General features: G+C 36.5%; 2 protein-coding genes across 5 annotated transcripts; both read right to left on the minus strand.

Annotated features, from left to right (window-relative positions):
- LOC111322913 (E3 SUMO-protein ligase PIAS3) lies at positions 1–11,903 on the minus strand. Of its 2 annotated transcripts, XM_088757529.1 has the most exons (18): positions 11,817–11,903; positions 11,368–11,722; positions 9,630–9,717; positions 9,091–9,141; positions 8,429–8,522; positions 7,719–7,856; positions 7,045–7,150; positions 6,854–6,927; positions 6,665–6,696; positions 6,498–6,560; positions 5,921–5,986; positions 5,409–5,500; positions 4,646–4,741; positions 3,788–3,935; positions 3,338–3,504; positions 2,485–2,531; positions 2,342–2,378; positions 1–989 (listed from the first exon to the last, which is right to left on the minus strand). In XM_088757529.1, exons 1-17 carry the CDS (start codon positions 11,838–11,840, stop codon positions 2,367–2,369), a joined length of 1,653 nt encoding a protein of 550 aa, XP_088613655.1. In that variant the 5' UTR covers positions 11,841–11,903; the 3' UTR covers positions 1–989; positions 2,342–2,366. The 2 variants fall into 2 exon arrangements, with proteins under 2 accessions (XP_088613655.1, XP_022781875.2); XM_022926140.2 differs by lacking the exon at positions 2,342–2,378.
- Positions 11,904–13,059: 1,156 nt separating this feature from the next.
- Positions 13,060–20,437, minus strand: LOC111322943 (mitochondrial glycine transporter). 3 transcript variants are annotated; one of them, XM_022926182.2, is made up of 11 exons: positions 20,299–20,437; positions 19,570–19,703; positions 18,099–18,238; positions 17,853–17,934; positions 17,667–17,737; positions 17,376–17,478; positions 16,921–16,990; positions 16,109–16,207; positions 15,618–15,784; positions 14,933–15,025; positions 13,060–14,232 (listed from the first exon to the last, which is right to left on the minus strand). In XM_022926182.2, exons 2-11 carry the CDS (start codon positions 19,663–19,665, stop codon positions 14,203–14,205), a joined length of 951 nt encoding a protein of 316 aa, XP_022781917.1. In that variant the 5' UTR covers positions 19,666–19,703; positions 20,299–20,437; the 3' UTR covers positions 13,060–14,202. The 3 variants fall into 3 exon arrangements, with proteins under 3 accessions (XP_022781917.1, XP_022781916.1, XP_022781918.1); XM_022926181.2 differs by lacking the exon at positions 20,299–20,437 and having other exon boundaries at positions 19,570–19,826; XM_022926183.2 differs by lacking the exons at positions 19,570–19,703; positions 20,299–20,437 and adding an exon at positions 18,340–18,662.
- Positions 20,438–21,498: the final 1,061 nt, after the last annotated feature.

The raw sequence follows: 21,498 nt of genomic DNA on the forward strand, positions 1-21,498 counted from the left end.
TTGCACGTACAATAATTTATTTGAACAGGTTCACGCGTAATTAACGCATTTAGACAAAAAAGACATCTCCAGAAAAATGCACATTTAACTAACAGTGAAATCTCGTGCATCTTAATATCATTATAAACCTTCAATCCATGTACTTACAGCATAAAACTAAACTTCTCGGAGAAAATATAAATAGCTTTCATTATCTTAATACTTCTTCCTGACAATATACAATTTGTGCGCTTTTCTTAGTAACAGGAAACAAGCTTGTTAAAAAATGGTGTAGATCAATAACAGCAAGCATAGAGGATTTATAAGTAACAAATATATTAGCTTCCATCTCTAACCGTATCCCTATTCTCCACGAGGGAAACCGTCTGATTTTTTAAATCTTATTACAGCCTGGAAGACGTATTTAACTTCACGTTGGTATTAAGTTTAACACTGCTTGTGAAAAAGTCTCTTAAGATTTCCGTCGTTGCCGACGGGCCCGTATTAAATCTTACACGATGAATTGCTAATATCAATGTTCCTTCTCAGCAAGGGGCTGATAGCCTCATGCCCATAACAGACCGCATTTCCAAATTTAGTTTTGAACTTGTCGAAAATTACTGAATGGGAAGGTGTAGCACTAAATAGGTTTCCATATCTTTTTACTTTGGTTTGGGATTTGCATCAACTTATCTGATCAAAGAGAGACACCGTAATGGTGAGGTTAGGATAGAGTAAGGGATGGTTTCTTAAGAACTTGAGCAAACATCCACGACTTGGACAGATTGTGATTGAACTGCTTCACTGATGGCAGCCGTGGGATGAGAAGATAATGATCTTGTGCTTTAACCGTCACTGGTTACTTAACAGGGCTTATCCTTGGTTTGTCTCTACACAGTAAAATACATAATATCCATCTGCTCTTTCTTCGATTTAGTTTGCTGCTGTTAATCCAGCTGAATCACATTTGACGATCCGTGGGGGCCAAGAAGTTGATGATACATTGGATACTGAGGAATAAAAATGTAAAGAAAATCTTTATACACTACAATTAGACGACTGGCTTCTTAAAAAATTTTTGTGCTTAGTCGGTGGCCAAATGAAACACACTTGGTTAAAAATTGGAGCTATTTACAATTGAGTATCGAAAGTAATGCGGGATTGCTTTTGGTTTTGCTTTACTACGCACTGCGATTGGTCCATAAAACTCACGCCACTCTCTCAACCAATCAGATGCAAAACTAGCCCTGACCAATCACGACTTAGTCGCCCGCGTTTTCCCGCGCTTTAAGCAATAACCCTTTTCCGAATTACCCTTGGCCTCATTTTCAAAACGAGTCCTCGTGCTCATCCTTTCATATGATTTTAAGTTTTCATTCACATGCAAATTAAACGCATTTTCACAAGAATGGTTGAGTACAAGGCCTCGTTTTGAAAAAGAGGCCACGGGTAATTCGGAAATGGGCTGTTGCTTTTTTTGGTTAGGAAAGAGTTCTCAACGGTGTCTTGGGACATTTTCTTTTCTTCTGATAACTGCTGAGATTAATTTACTTCAAGTTTTACAAAACCCGATTCAAAAACGCTCTAACGTGAAATTCGTAACGTGGTATAAAGCTACGGAAAGCTGAAATCCTAGGCGTTGGCCAGCGTCGGAACAAAGCTCCATCGCATTAAAAAGTTCCCTAAGCGTTTCGTGATGAATAGCGAATATCAAAGCAGTAATTTAACTAATTTGATATAATTATATTAAGAAAAGCCACTGAGGTGCTTACAGTTTAAGAGAGGAAATAACTAGGCCAACTTAGATCTAAAAAAAACTTATTCCCTGACAGCACAAGTCCTCTTATATACCTACATTCTAAACAAAATTTAGAAATTGATTACTCAAAAATAATTTTCTAGCTAACTGATTCATAAGCTATTCAACAGCAACGCACTATTCAAAAGTATTTCATGGTTTAAAAAGGATACAAAATTGACACAGAATAGCTTCAAATATTTTAGCTGCTTTCAAAGCTATATTTCACAATCGATATTTTTAAACTAAATCATTTTGCAGAACACAGTAAATCTAATGAAAGCACTGCCGAACAGAAACTGGTCAAGCAGTTAGATTTCATCTAAATTCACAAGCTTAGGCCCAATTGCCTCTGAACGATACGAGATTTCGTTGTCTTGTGGGCTACATTTGACTGGCTCGATTCAAATAAGAAGGAATTTTCTGTAAAACATCTTCTCTGATTGGCTTTCAAAATTTTCAACAGACGCACTGCAAACGTTTGTGAATACATGAAAATTTAAAGACGCACTGTAAGACGAATATAGCATAAAATATACCTAGGACTACAGACTATCTACCTACCTACAACTTGTCACACAAGAGGTTCTCAGTTTCTTCTCTGATATACAAAGGTTATGACATAAATAAAACACCAACAACACAAACAACAAAAACAGCAACAGAATGGACTAAAAAGAAAGTATCATCCACCAAAGGGTACTTACAGTTTCGTTGGGAGAAAAAAGAGGATACATACTGTCGAGATCAAGTGCTAACAAAAGACAGATGATGACAAGTGTTTAACCAAGAGAGAAAGAATAAAAGTAGTGGGTGAGCAAAGTTAGCCCCATTGTTGTTCAGGTATAAGTGTTGCAATTTGAATTCAATGTTGGTAAATCTTCAGTTTTGTAAAGGTAATAACATGATCTGGAATGCAATTTGTTGTTAATAAGCACGAGTAAGATTTTCAAAGAAAACACAATTGCTCAAGCCTGTAGGGAGAGTGCAATTTGTAGTCTTTGCAAAGTTTTCAAGTGCTTATCTACTCCAAAATGCGCTAGAAATTATGTTGCTACTTTTTTAATAATTTACATGAAAAAAGCATCACAGAAAATCAAGACATGAAATTTTGGCAGTGCATGCATAGTATTTGTAATCTGCACTCATATTACACCATTGCACTTGTGTTGCACGAAAAATGCACTCTTTTTCAGCCAATCAAAAGCGTGCCAGTTTTTCATCTACAATATCGTAACACACCCAAAACAACAAAAATCACATGAAAACAAAAAGGAAAATGAAAGTTAAGACAAGGAGTGGCAGATTTCCCTTTATCTATGCAGGGGTTTCGATGAAAGTTGGTTACCAGCAGTCTATTACTGCCTATAAGACCTCTCAGTGGGGTCTATTTAACCTGTGGGCTGGCTCTTGTGTTTGGGTTTTGCCTTACATACCCTTTTCTGGGCATGGCCACATATTACAAATTAGCTGCCCCTTGTAAAAAAAAATTATTGACACCCCTGCCTATGGAAAACCCAATCAAGTTTTCTTGGAATTTTTCTAAATGACATTAAGTACCTGGGCATGGAAAGTCCAGTGGAGAGAAAAAGTTGGGATTCAGCAGTGCCGAGGTTGATGTTCCAGGTATTGTGCTTGTGCTGTTTGTTAACACCATTGGGTTCAAACCGGGAGGCGCCTTAACTCCACCAGGTCCAGGTGCAGTGCTAATAACACCATAGGGTGGCCTACACAAACAGAACATGCTCAGATACTATGTTATCAGTCTAGAGAGAGACTTACCTAAATGACCAACATCATGAGGCCAAAAATTGGAAAAAAGTATCACATCTTTGTCCAAAAAAAGGGTGTTGTTTACTTTTCAGATGTAGAATAAATATGATTTTGGTTCAACAATTGAACATTAAATGTCTATGCTTAATAAAATGAAAGATTTTTCACAGTCAGTTTAGTTCTCTTGAAGCTGAGAAAGTGTATGCAGCCTACAAGAGAGGCTAATAGGCAATGTACCTGGGTGTGTTCAAATCGCGATCATTGTCGCTTTCTTCATCATCGTCATTGTCGTTTGTATCCTTTTCACTTTCTGAATCACTGTCTAGAGTGAGGTCTATAACCTCAAACTCTTTATCCTTCTTGTTGTCAACTTCCTTTGTCTCCCCTGCAAAAAGTCCTCTTAATTTAGAATCATGCAGGAACTCACAAGGGTGACTCTCCACTACTAGTAAACAACAAAATTTTCCTTCCTTTACATGGGTAAATACAAAGACCACGTTCACAAATGGCTGCCAGATTAATATTCTTTTGTTTAAATTTAAATTAGCCCTTCTGGACCCGTTCTCCAGTACAAAATTCAAAAGAATACATTATCTCAAGCGAGGCCAGACGGGCTGATTTAAATTTAAACAAAAGAATATTAATCTGGCAGCCATTTATGAAAGTGGTCTATGCTCACTCAACCCTTTCATCCCAGGGTCTCATTGATAATTCTCTTTACTGACTGACATACAATGCTTAATATGTTATTTTAGAGAATTTGGTATTGGATCAAATAATAATCTCCCTAATTGATATTTTTCTTATTCTCATCCCTTGTCTTCTAGATATTGTTACTGTATTGATATTGTTAAGAGAAATTATGTTTTGGTCATCCAAGGAAGTTAAAGGGTTAAGTCAACATCCAGAGGAAGCTGAAGAAATGTCTTTAACTGGAGCTGGTCATTCGTGAGGAGTTGGTATGGGAGTTTACACCCTTCCACTCAGGAGTGAACAACATAGGCTGTTCTTGAAATACAGGTAAGAAAAAAATATTTTACAACTGCAGGAGACAACAACTAAATAATTCTCCACACGCAGAGGTATGTTACATACCCTGAAGATGCAGTTTGCTAGCTGAGACACCTTTTTCTGGTGTTGACACAACTGCACTGGATATCAGTGCACTAATAGCTTTCTTGCTTTCATGTTCTGGGGAAGAGGAGTGAAACAAAAGATCAGCGCAACAATTCATTATCAGCCTTTTAGCTCAACTTTTGTGATTTTGAATTTGAAGCAAATACCTAAAGTTATAAGTCAGTCCAGTGGCATTTCATTTTTTAGGAATCAAAAGTGTCACAGTTATAGGAGCAACCATTACTTGTACCTTTCCCTCATATTTGGCGCCTATGCATGCGCTGTGTTGGGATGATATCCAACAGTAATCACAGCCAATATAATCTCTGCCATGTTTCATGCAGTGCTATTAATGATCAGTTACACGCTTGTTTACTATGATCTGACTGACTCTTCCCACAACTTGCCCTAGAATTTAGGCTCTGAGTGACCCACAACCATTTTATTAGCCTTGTGTTTCAATTGATGCATAAAGTGTTGTGGGTCTGGCCTGCATGTCTCAAGTTGCTAAATAAGATCTTGATGCATATTGAACAACATACACTGCAGATGTGCATCATAGAGAAGCTATAGCAGGAGGAACATGCCAGCATAAAGCCCACAAAATTTGGCTGTGATAACTGTATTTCACATGTCAGACAATTGGAATTATGGGCACAATAAACAATATTACGTCTAGTTGCTTGTTCATATCTATTAGGATATATACATTAAGGATTAAAGGTGGACAAGTGCTCTATACCTTGCAAGTCATTTATTGGTCTCCAGGAACCATCTTCATGAAATGAAATCTCATTACAATTAACAGCTGCTTCCAGAATCTCTCTGAACAATCTGCAGGTACAAAGGATACAAAATTTGTGTTGACAGTGTCTTGTCCACTCATTTGATTTTTTTGCTTCAACTTCCTTTTTGGTAGACAAATCTCATGGTTATTGCAGTGAACATTACACTTTTTGAAGAGTCATCCAATTGTTGTCTCTTGATTCTTAAAGGATACATCAATTTCTCAATAAAATCTTCCAGCAGGAGCAAATATCTACACAATTCAAAGTTAAAAGAGAGTTGCACACCTACAACTGATTTCAGTTATAGGATGTGATTCTTGTTTTTGATTAGTACTGCAGAGAATATACATGTCAAGTTAATGTAAGGATTGGCTGTTCTTTCATCCTTTCTCCCTGTCATACCCAACTCACTCTTAAATGTTTTATACCCCTATGCCTAACAAGAATAAGAGAATAAGCATCCTACCCATCTAATACAAGTTTATCAAATGGTGCCTTCTTATCACAAACTGGACAGATCCATGTTGTTTTCCTACAGGGATATCAAAGCAAAAAGAAAAGCAAAGAACTCATCAATAACTTTTCAAAAGGGGAAAAAAAAAAAGAAAAAGAAAAGAAAGCATTAACCCTTTTAACCTGTAAGAACGACTGGCATCTTATCTCTCCTTGGAGTGTCTCCTCTGAATCACACATTAGGGTGAAGGGAGGAAAGGAAATGATCACGAACTTGGGATGTTCATGATTGTTCAACAAATTCTCCTTGTTAGCACTCAAAGAAATGTATAGAAAACAGTATGGAGAATTCCCAGTTTAAATCAAATCTTGTCAACGTTATGATAAATACAAGATCCACTGGTACTTGAAGAAGAGAATTTATGTCTTAGAATCAAGACTTTTAATTTCTGTAGCCTGTACATTAGTAAAACCCCCACAAAAAAATAAAAATTAAAAGGAAAAAAAACTACCATAGCTCTTGAACAACACTGCAAAATTCAAAGAAACATCTAAAAAATCAATTAACACTGAAAGCCATTTGTACTTGCCTTTCATTCATCTGCAAATACAGGGCTGCATCAAAGCATTGTAAATGATTGCATGTGATGGCCCTGCAAAAATAAACTTGTTATTTTAAAGGAAAATAATCCATGGAAAGCCATTCAGTCCTTCCAAGAGTAATGCAACAAGTGGTCCTAACAAAATTTATGCTTACCTGCAAGGAAGTGTCATTCGTGTCTTCCCAAGCTTAAAGAACAAAAAGAAATTCCTGTTATGATGTATGTCTTGGATTGCTCCATAAATTTCAGAACAGGTCCAAAAGAACAGGATTATTGTATATTAGTAAGTGAAAACAAACATATCTACAATACCTATGGGTAATACCAAATTAAATCAAACTCACTGGACAAAGTAGAGAAACTCGAAGACTTGTTGTGGCAACTTCACTCTCTGGATCGTGGGCCAACTTTTCCTTAACTGAAATCAAAAATTGGAAACACCAAACTTGAAATATATTAAAAACTCTAAATCAATAGCTTTTTAATTGCCTGCTAGCCTTAATATGTGTGCTGCTACAGAAGTACATGCACTCACTTAATGCCCTTGAATGGTCTGGATTTCTGTAACCATTGTTCTTCAATCTCTGTATCAAGCAGCTCGAGGTGACAGCTTGAACAAGTTTTACCGTTACCACATGCCTCTGTTGAATAGAATCACACTTCAAACAGTGCTTTATTCTATAAAGTCTATAAAACTCACCCCTGAATATGTTAAAACCCAAATTAGTATAAACATTAATTTAGTTGATTATCCCCAAACTTCCAATCTTCAGGTCCTTGCATCACAATGAACCAAAAAATATAAGACCTCCTGTTCTTATCAAAATCTATATTAATGAAGCCAAAGCTAAAGTAATTGAAACATTATTTTCTAATTTCTTTCCTCCACAAGTTGAATCTGTTCATCTGAATTCTTTCTGGGAGTGAAAATAGCCCATACACAAAAATTAAACTATGTCAGTTCAAACATCACACTGTGGTGTTCAGTTTGCATTGAAATGTTGAGGAATTCTTTGGGAGGAAACCTTGCATCGCTTATACAACACTGTGTTTCTGCTGATAAGATTCTTTGAAATACATTGCACCAAAATTGAACGGAAAGTATCGGCAAAACTTTAGTCACACTTTTAAAAGGAAAAGTGCTTGTGCAGAGCCTTCTGTTATCATTTATGGAATATCTAACTCTAATGAATAAATAACCAGGCTTACCTGACCAAATTTTGGTGTCCATGTAACATGAATGTGATTTGGTACAGTTGACGATAGACGACACAATGGTGTTATGTTAACTGGCTTACTGGGTCGTTTTGATTCGGCATTAGGATTGCAATTCTGTGATGTGTGACCCTTAAAGTACATCAAATTTCAATGAATAACTACTGACATTGTCGAGCCTTCAACTTCTAAGGTCTGATTTCTAATTCTCCCCCTACATTGACACGTCTTTTAGTAAATCGGTTGTCTAGGAGAAAATTTAGTTTTATATTCAAGACAACACTTGGTGGCAAGTTTTTCCATACTAGATGCATTATCAGGTAAAACTTACCATCAAAAGGAGAAGTAGTATTTTAGTCACTTTTTAGAGTTGAAAGGGTTAAGTCAGATGATTTCTTTGTGATTTCAGTAATAATCAATTGGTCCTTTATTTAACCAAAATTCAATGCTTTGGAGATTCTCGTTGCAAATGGTGTGCTTAAGAAACAAAAAAAGGTGTTTACTCATTCCATCACCATGCCAGTCCCAGGATCATTTCTTGAGCAAAATGTCAAAGCTCAAGCTTCAAGATCACGATAAAATTTCTATTTTGGAAAACTTAAAGTATATGGCTGCTTCAGTGAAAGTTTTGGAGAGAAAAATATATAAGCACAGTTTCTTTCAAGCACACTTTCAAACAATATCATATGAAAATTGAGACATACTGTATTGATCTGACACATTTTTCCATTCACTTTGACACACAGTGAAGACGGAAAGTTGTCCTCTTGTACACAACTTGTTTCGAATAGGCAAAATCTGAAAAGGAAGAATGTACTTTATTATAAACAACAATAAATACAACCTTCCAACTTAATTCTAAAATTCAAGTTGAAGTCCTGTCAGTTAAACAGATGTTATGAAGTTGGGCAAAATGCCACACTTCTTCTTTATACAACATTTATTTCTTTAATGGTGCATCCCCAGGCATAAACTGGCCCAAGTACCATGTATTACTGTGAGTAATTCAATCCTTTGTGTCTCTTACAGACGCAATGCATGCAAAAAAATAATAATCTGATTTGGCTGACATATGACCGGTTCATGACCAGTTATTTTTGTGATTAGCCCAGCATGAGGCCAACATGGATATCTTCCAACATGCAAGAGGAAAATAAATACAATTGATACAAAGCCAGCTTGAACTGGCTAAAAAAAGGATTTATCACACGAGAGAAAGCTCAACAAAATATTTTCAGGCTGAAACAATGCCGGCAAAACACCAATCAAAACTTAAGATTTGTATCATCTTTGCCAACTCTAGGAGCCCCTTAAATACATGCATAATAAGATTCAAAACTAACAATGCATTCTAACATTACAATACCTTAATTGAACTTGAACTGTGTACTCATTCCTAGAATTTGGCCGCGTATCCCTTTGAAAGAGGTTCAACTACATGGTTAGTATATGTAGATGTTTGAACACTCCCAAGAACTGTGAACATATAGGTATTATGATTATGGCAAAGTGGTAAGTGAAAAAAATTTATATTGGTGAAACAAGTAATTTGCAAACAATGTGGCCAGAAATGTATTATTTTTTAGTAAATAAAAGCAATGCACACAGAAGACCCTTCCAATAACAGAAATAACTGTTGTACAAAGCTACTCATTGAGAACAACTTGTGTGTAGAGTTCTCCTTTTCAGGCAATAACTGATAAAATTTATTACCTGGAATTCTTCAAAATTCAACACTGTCAGGTGAAAAGACTTCCTTTACTCTACCTGTTTGCACTTAAAATAAGAGACAACACTACTTGCACTACTTTATAACATACCTAAGTATTTAGACTAAAGGCTTAGTTAAATTTGATTCAGTAGTTTAATTTCCAACTAAAAACAGCCTTGTTAAAATTTGCTCACCTTGAACTACTTATAAGTTGCACTTGGCTTGGAGTTAAATGAAACATAACATATGCTTCTTGAAAGTGTGACAACTCACTTCTAAGAACTAAAAGCAATATTTCATGAAATATTAGCAACCTAACTTGTGGAAAAAGATATTTGAGGTTTTTCAGCACATGGTACATCTACATTTCTAAGGACAGTACCCCTGCCATCAACTTGTTCTTTTGGAAGGGGAAATGGAACATAAAATTTCATAAACCAGTTACAACTGATACCTGTATTCTGTTACACCTACATAAAAGTCAGACATATATTTGCATGGACAGACGGAAATTTCAAGACCAGAAAAATTTTATCACATTTTCAAGCTTTAAATTATTCAAAAAAAAGGAAAAGTTCAGAGAGAAGGAAGTAGCTACTGAAGAAGGTAATTGTAGTAGTGCCTTTCAGCACATTCTGTTTCTTCCGTCAGTATACAAATATAATAGTCTGATACACATGATCAGCATAAAATTACAGAGTAAAAAACAAGACTTTCGGGGCAGCCTCTCCTGAGCAAAGGATTCAAATAACTTAGATAAGTTCCAGTGGATTCCATGAAGATGGTTACTGATCGTTGAGTCAGTATCTGTTAATCTCTTAAGAGAACAATTTCAAGCCCTTTCATAGTTCAAGAGTCATTTTGAAAGCCTTGAACAGGGCAGCAGATATTTCAAATGTTCTCCTGTAGATTTATTGTGACTATACGCATCCAATATTGCTTTGACCATAACAATGTTCCATGCGCCCATCTTCTCAAACTCAAAAACACTACATATTCTTCTAATAGCCCCTGAATTGTTCTGTATGACGATACTAAATTGAACAACTTTCGTTATGAATTGTTATATTATTACTTGAACAATTCTTAATTGAATTCGCAAAGAAAAAAACATAGGATCACAAACAGTAATGCCATAGGATGCAAAGTATTGTAAAAACCATAGAACTGTGACAATGATTCTAATTTGTTTGATTTTTAGTGGTAAAACCTCACCCTATCAATAAAAGAGACAACCATGACAAGAGAATGGTGATGATGACAAGTGTAATACAGAACCCTAAAATGGTTGGTTAGGCCATCTTTTGAATCCTGAATTGAAAAAGGTTCACCCCAGTGACCTCTTTTAATTTTCGATTCTCTACACAAACACATCGAACAGACAAAATCTGATTTGAGAACAAAGTAAACAGAACAAAGCAGAACATGTAAGAGGGCACTAACCCGATAATGTCATTATTGGGTGTTCACTGGAATTTTATTTTGACCACATTCAAAGAAATTTCTGTTCTTAAACCGAAATTCTCAGACAAAATTTAAATAACTCTTGACTCAGTTTACCAAAGACATTCGGGTTTACAGCCCACGCTTCGAAAAAAAGATTGCACACCGAATTTTCGTTCATAATTTTGGGGCTTGAATACATCAACGTCTTCGTGACGCGGAAATTTCTCCGCTAAAGAAAAATTGGATATATAATGTACACATACAGGATAAAAGGAACCATTGGCAATTGATTTAATTTTCTAAATCAAAAAGAGACTTAATTCTGTCAAACCATGTCGAAAAAAACGCTGTATCGTCATGACTTATTTCACGAGTGACTTGACACTTGCGCAGCATGGAAATATCTAGAAACAACAAGACGATTTCAAACGGCGTTTCGAGCCAAAATCCAACATATTTCCTACAGAGGATAGGTTGAAGACTCACCTAAGCTTGTTGGTCGCACTAAGTCGTCGATTTGTTCAAAGAACGGTAGATGTGAAAGTCGAACGTCAGGGTGTACGGGAACACCGGTTGTGTCCGAATTTACACTTGGTAGTTGCGGAGATCGTTGAACTGGCGGTGGTATTGGCGGTCGAGGTGGAGCTGGGGGTAAAACCATTTTCCGAGGACATCTTCTCTCATACAATTCCCGTAGTTTCTTTCTAACATGATGATTTCCTTCGCTTTTCAACATTTGGAGCGCTCGACCCATAAGTTCATGTTTTCTTCCCGTTTTTGACCGTCCCGCAAAAACAAGCAATGATTGTAGTTCTGAGACGCGAAAACTCAATAACATATGCTGTATGTAAAGGAAAAAGTCTAAAATTAACAACTGGAATCATAACTATAAAAAAAAGGCGCCAAACAACCAAAAATTCATGGCTTTTTCTAACCCGTAGATCTGCCACTTCGTCCATTTTGCTTTTTGCTTACTGATACTCTCCCCAGTACCTCACTCGTTTCTTCCGGCGTAAAAAGAACAATAACATTAGTGACGTCACGTTTCATTTCTTCAGGAAGTGGAGAGGACAAAAGTGGAGGCCGAAGGCGATGATGTCCTCAAAAAGGGGGAAATGGTTTTGATGTCACATTAACTCTTAAAAATAATAATAATAAAAAAAAAATTGCAGGATGTATGAAATTAGATTTGATTTTCTGTCACAATGCTTTTAATGAAATTTCGACTCAGAATATTAATACAAAGTGAAGAGACTTTGCAGGTGAGGAATTTTTCATTTTAGCATCAATTGCAAAGTGAAGAAGACAAAGTGGAGGCCGAAGGTGACGGTCCTCCAAAATGGAGAAATAGTTTTGATGTCACATTAATTCTTAAAACAAACACTCCAAGAAGTATGAAATTAGATTTGTTTGATTTTCTATCACAATGGTTTTAATGAATTTTCTACTTAGAATACAAATTGGAGAGAATTTGCAGAGTGAGGCAATTTTTCACATTAGTATCAAATAATAAAAAAGTCACATGAGGAAACTTGGAAACCACTTGAAAAGGATACCGAAAGGACTAAAAAATTTTGAAAAAGAAGAGCAATTAACATGGTCATCCTTGATGAAGAACTTGATATGGGACATTATAAGCTTTCATCCAGAAATCTTAACCTCCCTGGAAGTATATTTTACAGGCCAAAACCAAATGGGCTGGTACTCATTGGGATTCCCACAAATTAATCACCCCATTATTCTCAACATGCTTTCATAGGCCACATGTGTTCTGCCCCACCTTACTCCAGTCAAAAAAAGGGGAGAGGCTGGGGGCAGTTCATTTGGTTCATTAATCCATTAACTCTGCCATGTAGCAAACACACTACAGTATCAATTTGGTTCATTTTCCCTGGTTTATCCCTTGTTGGTATGGAAGTTTTTCCCTGAAACAGGTAATTGGCTTTGCTCAGACAGAGAGTAATAATGCTCCAAATATCAGCTATAGAAACTCTATGTGGTGGCCAGTGTACATTTATCAACTCAGTTGATAAAACCAAACTATCCTACAATACTCCCAACCAATGCAGCACTGCAGTTTCTTTGAAAACTTACCCCCTTTAGTCAATTGGAAATTTAGCCTACTCTGCTCTTTTTAACATACCAGTATTGGCAGAAAACCAATAACCACTACTTCAATAACTGTGAGACATATTTTATTAAGCAATATTTGGTCAATAACAACGATTCACAAAAATCTGACCTTTGATAAATGGACTCTTCTCCATTTTATTTCACATAGATATCTATCATTAAAAATCTTATTTACATTTTTATGTAATATACACATTCACTAACCCACTCCTCATTTTTTTTTTGCCCTTCCCTCCTTAGTGGAGAAACAAACCCACAAATAATCAACTAATTTTGATTTAAATCAATACTATTGTTTATCAAGCTTAATTATTCCAAAGAAACAGAATGTCACAACTAAACTTCAAACAAGGAGTTCCTATAGTTTCATTAATCCTCTTCTAAAGGGCAGCAGAAAAAGAAATAGAAAAAATGCTATAAGAAAAATGTTGCAGAAGACAGCTAATTTTTTCAATAACATATTACAACTCTATTAATATGACAACCTCAAACTCCCTCTTGTAACCCAGTCAAAATCCAAAGTCCATAGTTTCATTATTTCAACTTTTGTAAACAGGTTATCCAGTTGTTATGGCAAAATTTGTACTTTTGACAGTGATCAGAAGCACATGTTCCATATTACCTGACTTTACCAAGAAAAGAAAAATTCTTAATTCCATATCTGAGAAAACTCCACCTGTGCAAGTTTTACCTTTTCTTCACTTTGAAATAAATAAGTAGGCAAATAAATATACTTTAACTTTCTTTTCACCTCAATAACAATGTATACATTTTTTTAATTCACACTGCACTGTCATCAGCAAGATAATCATTTGTCAACATCTATAGTGAAAACCAACTTCTCTCTGATCTGAATTTAAAATTACACCCGTACAGCTGTTCTTAGAACTAAAATTACTTTTTTCTTTTATTCTTATGAAGATGTTATGATAATAACAAGATTATGTGTCATATCACAACACATAACTATATATCCCTTCTCTCCTTAATTTTTAGTGTGCAAAAGCACAATACCAGAAATCTGCTTAGCCAGCTCACTTTGTACTTAGCTGAAAACTTGATGATGGGATTCCTGCTAGGAATAAAATCGCTTTAGTACAAAGTACTTTCTCCCGGATTTTGCTCTTGTCTCATTAGCTGGGTTTCAACAATGACCTTGTATCTGGTGAACATATTTCACTGCCATTATCAGCTGATTAATCCCAATTCTCTTGAAAGCTAGAGAGAAAAAAATCATGAAAAATGTTGCATTATAGCTTATGAATCTTTATGCTAATTACCACAACTTTGTAAAATAATTCAGTGAAGGTTTCCTTTTGTTATAAAAAACAATCATGAATGCAACTTAACATGAGAAGGTACAGTATAAAATAAGAGGACCAGGGTTTTAATGGAAGCAAGGAGCTACTGGTAGTTAAATTTCCTTGCTTCTTCAGTAATTGTACTAGCCAAGTTTGCCCATAGACTGTACATGTTCTAGATTAGGGCCTGTCATTACAGCTCCTAAGAAACTCTTGCACACATAAGTTGTAGCAATTTTACTGCGGCTAGACTAATCTGGGTTGAGTACAGTAAGCCTGTGTTATGTGAAAATCAAAATATTAAGGTGTTTGAATATCATAATCTTGATAACCTCACATCAGACAGTTATCAGCTCAAGCCCCACGAGGAAGGACAGCAGAAAGAGATCCTTAAGTTTATAATCTCCGTTTTTGTCAACTTCTAATTGATGATTTCCGAACTCAAAGAAAACCCCAGTTGACTACAAGCACCTTAATCCTAACAACAGGTATTATCCAGATGATTACTGGGAAATGGTTAGGACTCTCTCCCTTTCAGGATACTATTATAAGTTCATGAACTTGAGAGAGAATTTAACTTAAAATCTCTGACACAATTAATCATTAAGTCAACATACTCTTTCATAAACAGTCCATGACATGGCTGCCATGAGAGTTCTTCTCACTGCACGGGGAACTAGACCCTTAAAGAATCCAAATACTCCATTGGTCTAAAAGGAAAGAAAAAAGATAATGAAAATCAAAGTTAAATTACATACAGCTCTAAATCTTCAAAGGCATATAAAATGGACTTGATCCAGACTGAAAAGTTACCCGAGGGCTTGAGAGAAAAAATAGGCTAGTGAATTTGTATCTTCTAGTTTTGGCTTATATGCAAGAACATTACACCAGTAACTAACTAAAAGCAAGAATTAAGCTAGTATTACAGGTATAGAAGTTAATAAATAGAAGACCTGAATGCATTTGATCTTTATATTTATTACACAACTCGGGCAGTCAGAGGGCCAATAACTAAAATCAACCAATGAAAATGCTCTATTGCCGGTCCAATATTCTCTAAGTATTGGACCGGGCACTGTCCTGAATGGTCCTGAACGATACCGCACTTGTGTCCCTTTGAACTTCAGTCGTATAATAACTCTCTTATTAACCAAGCTTGCTCGGGACCGTACTGGAAGAATATCGGCCCTTGGTCTTTTTTGTACGGACCTCGCTGCATTCAGTCTGTACTGACAAGACCTAGGGCCAATATTCTCTCAGTGCGGCCCTCGCCCTTCGTTAATAAGATATATTTATTCTCACCTTTAAAATACAAAAGACTGCACTGCCTGTGCTATTATACTTATGTGGAAACAATTGAAGTCTAGTCTTCACCACATCAGCAGGCTGTGTTACAACTGAAGCTACAACTCCAGCTAAAGAACCACACACAAAAGTCTCAAAGGCGCGGAGTTCTGGTGTACCTAGTCCTAAAGGAAAAAAGAACAACATTTAAGGAAGTAAATTAAAGTATGTTTCACAGACTGTTCTAGGAATTTCACTTGAAAAGTACATCCTTTCTTGAAAAAATTTAATTCTTCCTTCACTTTATTTAATGAGAAACGAGATATGAATTACTCCTACGAATAAGCAGGAAGAAATTTTGGTCAGTTGGTCAGGCAATTCCTGTATATGTAAACAGCTAGGGAACTCTCCACTGAAAATTGCATGACCAATGCAGGCTCAAGAAGTAGCTTTGAAAGTCAGTTACTACTAATATGTTCTCAAACTCCGTGAGAAAATTATTTGCTCACCATTCTTTGCTTGTCTCTTTATCTTGGTGTAGAACATCAAGTAAAGCCCTGAAAATGGGGCATCGCGTGCTACAGTTGCTAACAACCCACTGTATAAGCCTGAAATAATAGACAGAGATCATTTTTTACCTTATTTAAGAATATTTTCCCCTAGCCATAAAATTAAAGCATTAAAGAACCCACTCACGAGATTACTGTGATGTGGTCTGGCCTGTTTACTGGGAATTGGGGGGAGGGGGCATCAGTTAGATTCGCCTTTATTTGATTGTAACCTGCTTAGCAGTCTGGTAAAGTCCCCAACATAGTGTTGTAAAGTGCCATGAGCTCAGGATATGAGCGTTATATAAATTAAAGTTATTATTATTATTCTCAACACTGTTCTCTATACATTTTCCAAGGTACTAGCAAGGAGTAATTGTTTCACATTCAGAGCTTTATTAAGTTGATGATCATTTCCTATATTCTCATGACCTTAATGTTTCAATTAAGGGTGATAATGTACATGCTAATCACTTTCAGAGGTCAAAGGGATAATGGAGAGGAGTAAGAGGCCTTTTGGGCACTTATAAACAGTGGTAACCACCAGTAAACTGCTTTTTAACCCTTTAATTCCTCACCGATTTTAATACAATAACAAGCACACAGGGGATGAGAATAAAGAATGGGATGCACTGTCAATCAAAGGAGTTAGTTGATCCAATACCAAATTCTCCAAACTAACACCATAAGAATTGTGACAGACAGTTAGGAGAATTGCTCATGAGATTTTGGGAGTGAAAGGGTTAATCAAATGTCAGTCCAATTCAACATACCTTTGCCTCCTTCCCTTCTCCAGATTGACATCAGTGCATCCAACATACTGCTGTAGCTATAAAATCCACTCTACAATTGAGGGGAAAAGTACTTACTCAGTGCAATTTATCAATTTTGTTTTACTTCTGCCAAATTTGAGTAAATGGGGCCCAGCATCCAAAAGAGAGATACTCAGACTTTGAATAAAGGCTGATAGTTTCTAAAGAAACTGTTTGGGGCTGCGTCGGTGGGGGTAACGAAATACTTTCAATATATCAACAAAGTCGAAATGGTAAATTGGCCACCGTTACGATTATAAAAGCTGACGTTTCGAGCATTAGCCCTTCGTCGGAGGGGCTAACGCTCGAAACGTCAGCTTTTATAATCGTAATGGTGGCCAATTTACCATTTCAACTTTGTCGATGTATTGAAATCATTTTATATTCAGACTTTGGTAAGAAGTTTGAAAACTCACCTCATATCTAGTTTTCACGACGGTAACTGGCAAGAGGGTGATTCCTGCTATTGTTCTGGCACTTGCTCCTAATAAAACTGATTCTACCAAGGTTCTTTCCTCACTGCAAAAAAAGTTGCACATGTTGAGTATCAAACGGTATAAAAAATGGAACTTGTAAAACAGAACATGAATGCAAATCTTTTTCATTGCACCAACAGAATGGTACATACATATTTCACTTGTATCAGTTCATCTTTTGTAAGGGTGGTAACCATGTGCAAACGATGAAGTGTGCAGAGATTAACTCACCTAGTAAATCGTGACAAACCATGAAGAGCACAGAAGTACATTCCAATTCCAGGGACACATCTCGACAATGCCTAGAGACAAAAGTTAAACGTGGAAACTCAGTCAAAAGTAACAGAGTACAGAATAGAAATGACAGAAGGTTCCAATGTGAAATGGATGAGGAAAAAAAGGAGAGTACCAACTTACTGGAACAAGCCCTCTCCAAAGTGCACCAATATGCTCTCTTCGAGCTACTGAGTAGAACGTATAAAGCATACCATTGCTTCCACTGTGAAGGAAAAACAACAAGCAGGATAATCAGTAATTCAAGCTCCTGTTTTTAGTGACCTGTAAAACTAGATCTCATTTACAAGTATCTCTTCTCGAACCAGTTTTTCGTTAAAAGCACAAAAAAAAAAAAATACTTTCTTACTCAACAAAAGAGATTCTTACCCTAACTTCAGCCGCTCAGCAGAAGATAAAGCCGTTCCTTCTACTTGCAAACGAGTTTTTACCAGATCAAATGGTTGAAATAACAGAGCAGAACAAGTGCCGCTCAAAGACCCGGCGGCGAATGCCTTCACCAAAGATGTCTGTAAGAATAGGATCACGGATAATGATTAAATAACTAGCTTATTTGATGTCAAATCGCGTTCTGATATAATTCGATCTCTTAAGAAAGTATTGAACTTACATCAAATTTGCTATGACCCATCCAGTCTAGGTGTACAGTGGGCTGAACCTTTTCCCCTGAGCGATCAACGTTGTTTACGAAGCCGGTTAAGTATTCTAAGCGCGAACGTTCTTTACACGGGGTCGTGAAATTGACATGATCTCTGTGACAAGTTTTAAAATTCGATTCATGCGAATGTTTCTGTTGCGATTTCTACTTTAACTGTTCAAACATAATGCAGATACCGTACATTATCCAGGGAGTCAAACAAGTAAACCCCCTTCCATTATGAAAAACTATATATTCCCTAGTCAAAGCCTCGTACGTTTTTTTTGTGCGTTTTCCCTGTGAGCGTGTTTAGTCACGAGACTTGCATGACGTATTGGAAACTGCGAGGCATGATTGGTCAATACGGGGCGTGAGGGTTGGCGCGGAATTTAACTCTCCCAAATAAGGAACACATGGTTCCAAATAAGGAGGTCGAGTCACGTCCCTATGGCGGCCTACGCGTGTCTTCCCCAAATACGGGACAATATGCCAAATAAGGGTCAAAATAGACTGCCTTTTCATACACTTTCATACACTTTATTGATGCTCCCTAAGTGGGCTTTTCAGCTCAATAGAATTAAAAAAAAAAAAAATACAAATATATAAATTAATTGAGAATGTAAATACAATAATATTATAATTACAAAATATATATCAATAACTCATGAAATGTGAAAGTACAGAGTGCTTTCCATTCAATAACAATCACCAGTTCAAAATATCGGAATTTTCGCTGGTCGAGTGGGACGCGTCCGACGGCATCGAAGAGGGCACACTCACAACGTATTCTTAAATTTTCGAAAACTTATCCCGGAACTTTTCCCGTCCCATTCGATTTCAGACCGGAAATGTCGAAAATTTTGGTCGAATGGAAAGCGCCCACAATCACGAATTGAAGGAGGCGCGGAATTTACTCTTTCATAAATGTTTGACCAACCATGGGAATGGAGCACATTCATGGGTGGATTGTATTTTTATTATTCGTGATCGGTTGTGAATGACGCCACATAGAAACCTTCGAGGTGTGTCATGGTGAGTATGCAAATCTCCTGTCTTTCGTATGAACTCACTTTCCCAGACCTAGTCTCCCTCGCAGCCGTTTTTAGTTTCGTCACGCAACGGAGGAGCGTTGCGTGACAAGACTAAAAACGACTGCGAGGGAGACTATCCCGGACCCCACAATACAAAGCCTTTTGGACTTACATGGTGGTCACCTGAGTGCTGTAGATCGGCTTTTGAAGTGCTGATAACTGAGTCGGCGCTGCTGTCTTCGTATTGAAAACTAAAGAAATGATCCATACTTAGAAATACGTCAGTCTCTGTCCCTAGAATCCACACTGAAAGGTTTAAGAACGTTTTTAGTAATAGGATAATTTTTAAATATGACATGTAATAGTTTCCATTGTGAGTTTATGTTGTAACTTAGGATATGTGATTTTATCTTAAGAAATAAAGATTATGTTATGTTATGTTATGTACTGAATTATAGAAAAAAATCGTCTAAATAAACAAATTATTACAACTTTCGATTCTAGTGTTGTTTGTCGATGTTTGACTCGCTAAGTGCTCTTTACAAGATTCATTCCTCACAAATCTTACATCTTCTCACAATTCTTATAAATTAATCGGCCTGGTTGGTGATTCAAATCGAGTTTACAGAATTGTCATACCTACCTGCAAACTGAAAGAATCATCGCATGATCGAGGCTGCTGCTGCCTCTTTTCCCTCATATCATCCCTTATGATATTTCGTTCTAGATTAATTAATTCCTACTAAAACCTACTGGAATATTTGCAGGCCACGTAAAAGAGTGTTGAACTACATACGGTATTGTACAGGCCGGTATTGTACAGGCCGGCATCGCGTGCGACGTGAATAATAATGAAAGAAAAAAAGTTTATCGCATTAAGAACATTTTTCGTGTCATATACCTTATTTGTACCGTTTGGTGGTCTATGATGTGGACCGGAGAAAGATGTGCCGAAGAATTTCGCCACAACTCGTAAATTTTGTTCTGTACTCTTCGTTTTCAATCAGAGCTTTCAGCCATTGTTTTTGTTGTATGAATTACAAAATCGTAAATCATGCATGCATAATATGTTATAATTAGTCCAAAACCACAGTTATGGGTGGGAACAGTCACGCTAATTTTTCCGTGAGCCATTGAAAAAAACAAGGCTTTCAAAAGGCTTTCATGTCATCCACGTTATTTACACACAGTCATATATTGATTCCGTAAAGTACGTTTAATGGTTGCTGGTAATTATAAAATAAGCTAATTAATTGAATCAAGCAGAATCATTCAGCCGATTTTATTGATTCTTATGATCTATTGGGGTACAGACGCATAGATGACGTCATTAAAAAACCGCTTTTTTTTTTTATTATCACACAAAACACATAGATTCCATGTTACCGTGGGTCTGTAAGGTTCATAGACCAAGAATAGAAATGGGAAGATCTTCGTTTAAGCACAGAGCTGCACTATCCTGGAACCTCCTTCCCGACGACATGAAGAACTGTTCAAACTTAACTTCCTTCAAGAGAAAACTCAGGGAAAATAAGAGAATTCTGAAATCTATCAGTTTTGCTAAAGCTTCCTGCAGTGTTTCCTACAAATCTGTTGACTTTCAATACTTTTAACATTTACTCCGTATTGTTATTAATATTTATTTCTTTTAATTGTCATTATTTACATACCATTTTCGGTCTATTCACTAATTAGGTATTTATTAATTGATAGTTTAATTGATGCAGGTCCACATCAGGACGTAATGTCTTGCCTATCCCTCAACCTGCTTTATTAAATAAACTATGATGATGATGATGATGATGATGATGAAGAGATCATAATGTGGAAAGGACATCAGTAACACACTTGGTCAATTAATTGGATGACATATTAATTTCCGGATGACAGATGATTTGGACGGGATCGTGTTATGTTTTTAGATGAGAGAGAACAGAACCTGAGAATAGAACAGTGTGAGAGGGGGGGAGAGAAAGTTTATCAAAATGAAAAAGTGAAGTTTCGGAACTCAGCGGACTCTTTAGCTAGTTTCCGATAACGATATAAAACACATTGATGTAAAGTCCAGTATATGTCACACTCAGCTGCACATCGCGTGCCA

This window comes from Stylophora pistillata, chromosome 4 (assembly GCF_964205215.1).
Source record: "Stylophora pistillata chromosome 4, jaStyPist1.2, whole genome shotgun sequence".
Taxonomy (NCBI): domain Eukaryota; kingdom Metazoa; phylum Cnidaria; class Anthozoa; order Scleractinia; family Pocilloporidae; genus Stylophora; species Stylophora pistillata.

Bases quoted from the DNA above. Each gene is read 5' to 3' on its own strand.
- LOC111322913 (XM_022926140.2), bottom strand. From the start codon at position 11,840: ATGGACGAAGTGGCAGATCTACGG. The intron at 9,142-9,629 runs GTGAGCAAATTT...CCTCTTTCAAAG, and splicing joins CAACTTATAAGTAGTTCAAG to GGATACGCGGCCAAATTCTA. The intron at 8,523-9,090 runs GTATTGTAATGT...CTTCCTTTTCAG, and splicing joins ACAGTTCAAGTTCAATTAAG to ATTTTGCCTATTCGAAACAA.
- LOC111322943 (XM_022926181.2), bottom strand. From the start codon at position 19,755: ATGTCATATTTAAAAATTATCCTATTACTAAAAACGTTCTTAAACCTT. The intron at 17,935-18,098 runs GTAAGAATCTCT...TTTCCTTCACAG, and splicing joins GCTGAGCGGCTGAAGTTAGG to TGGAAGCAATGGTATGCTTT. The intron at 14,233-14,932 runs GTATGTTGACTT...TTTTCTCTCTAG, and splicing joins CATGGACTGTTTATGAAAGA to CTTTCAAGAGAATTGGGATT.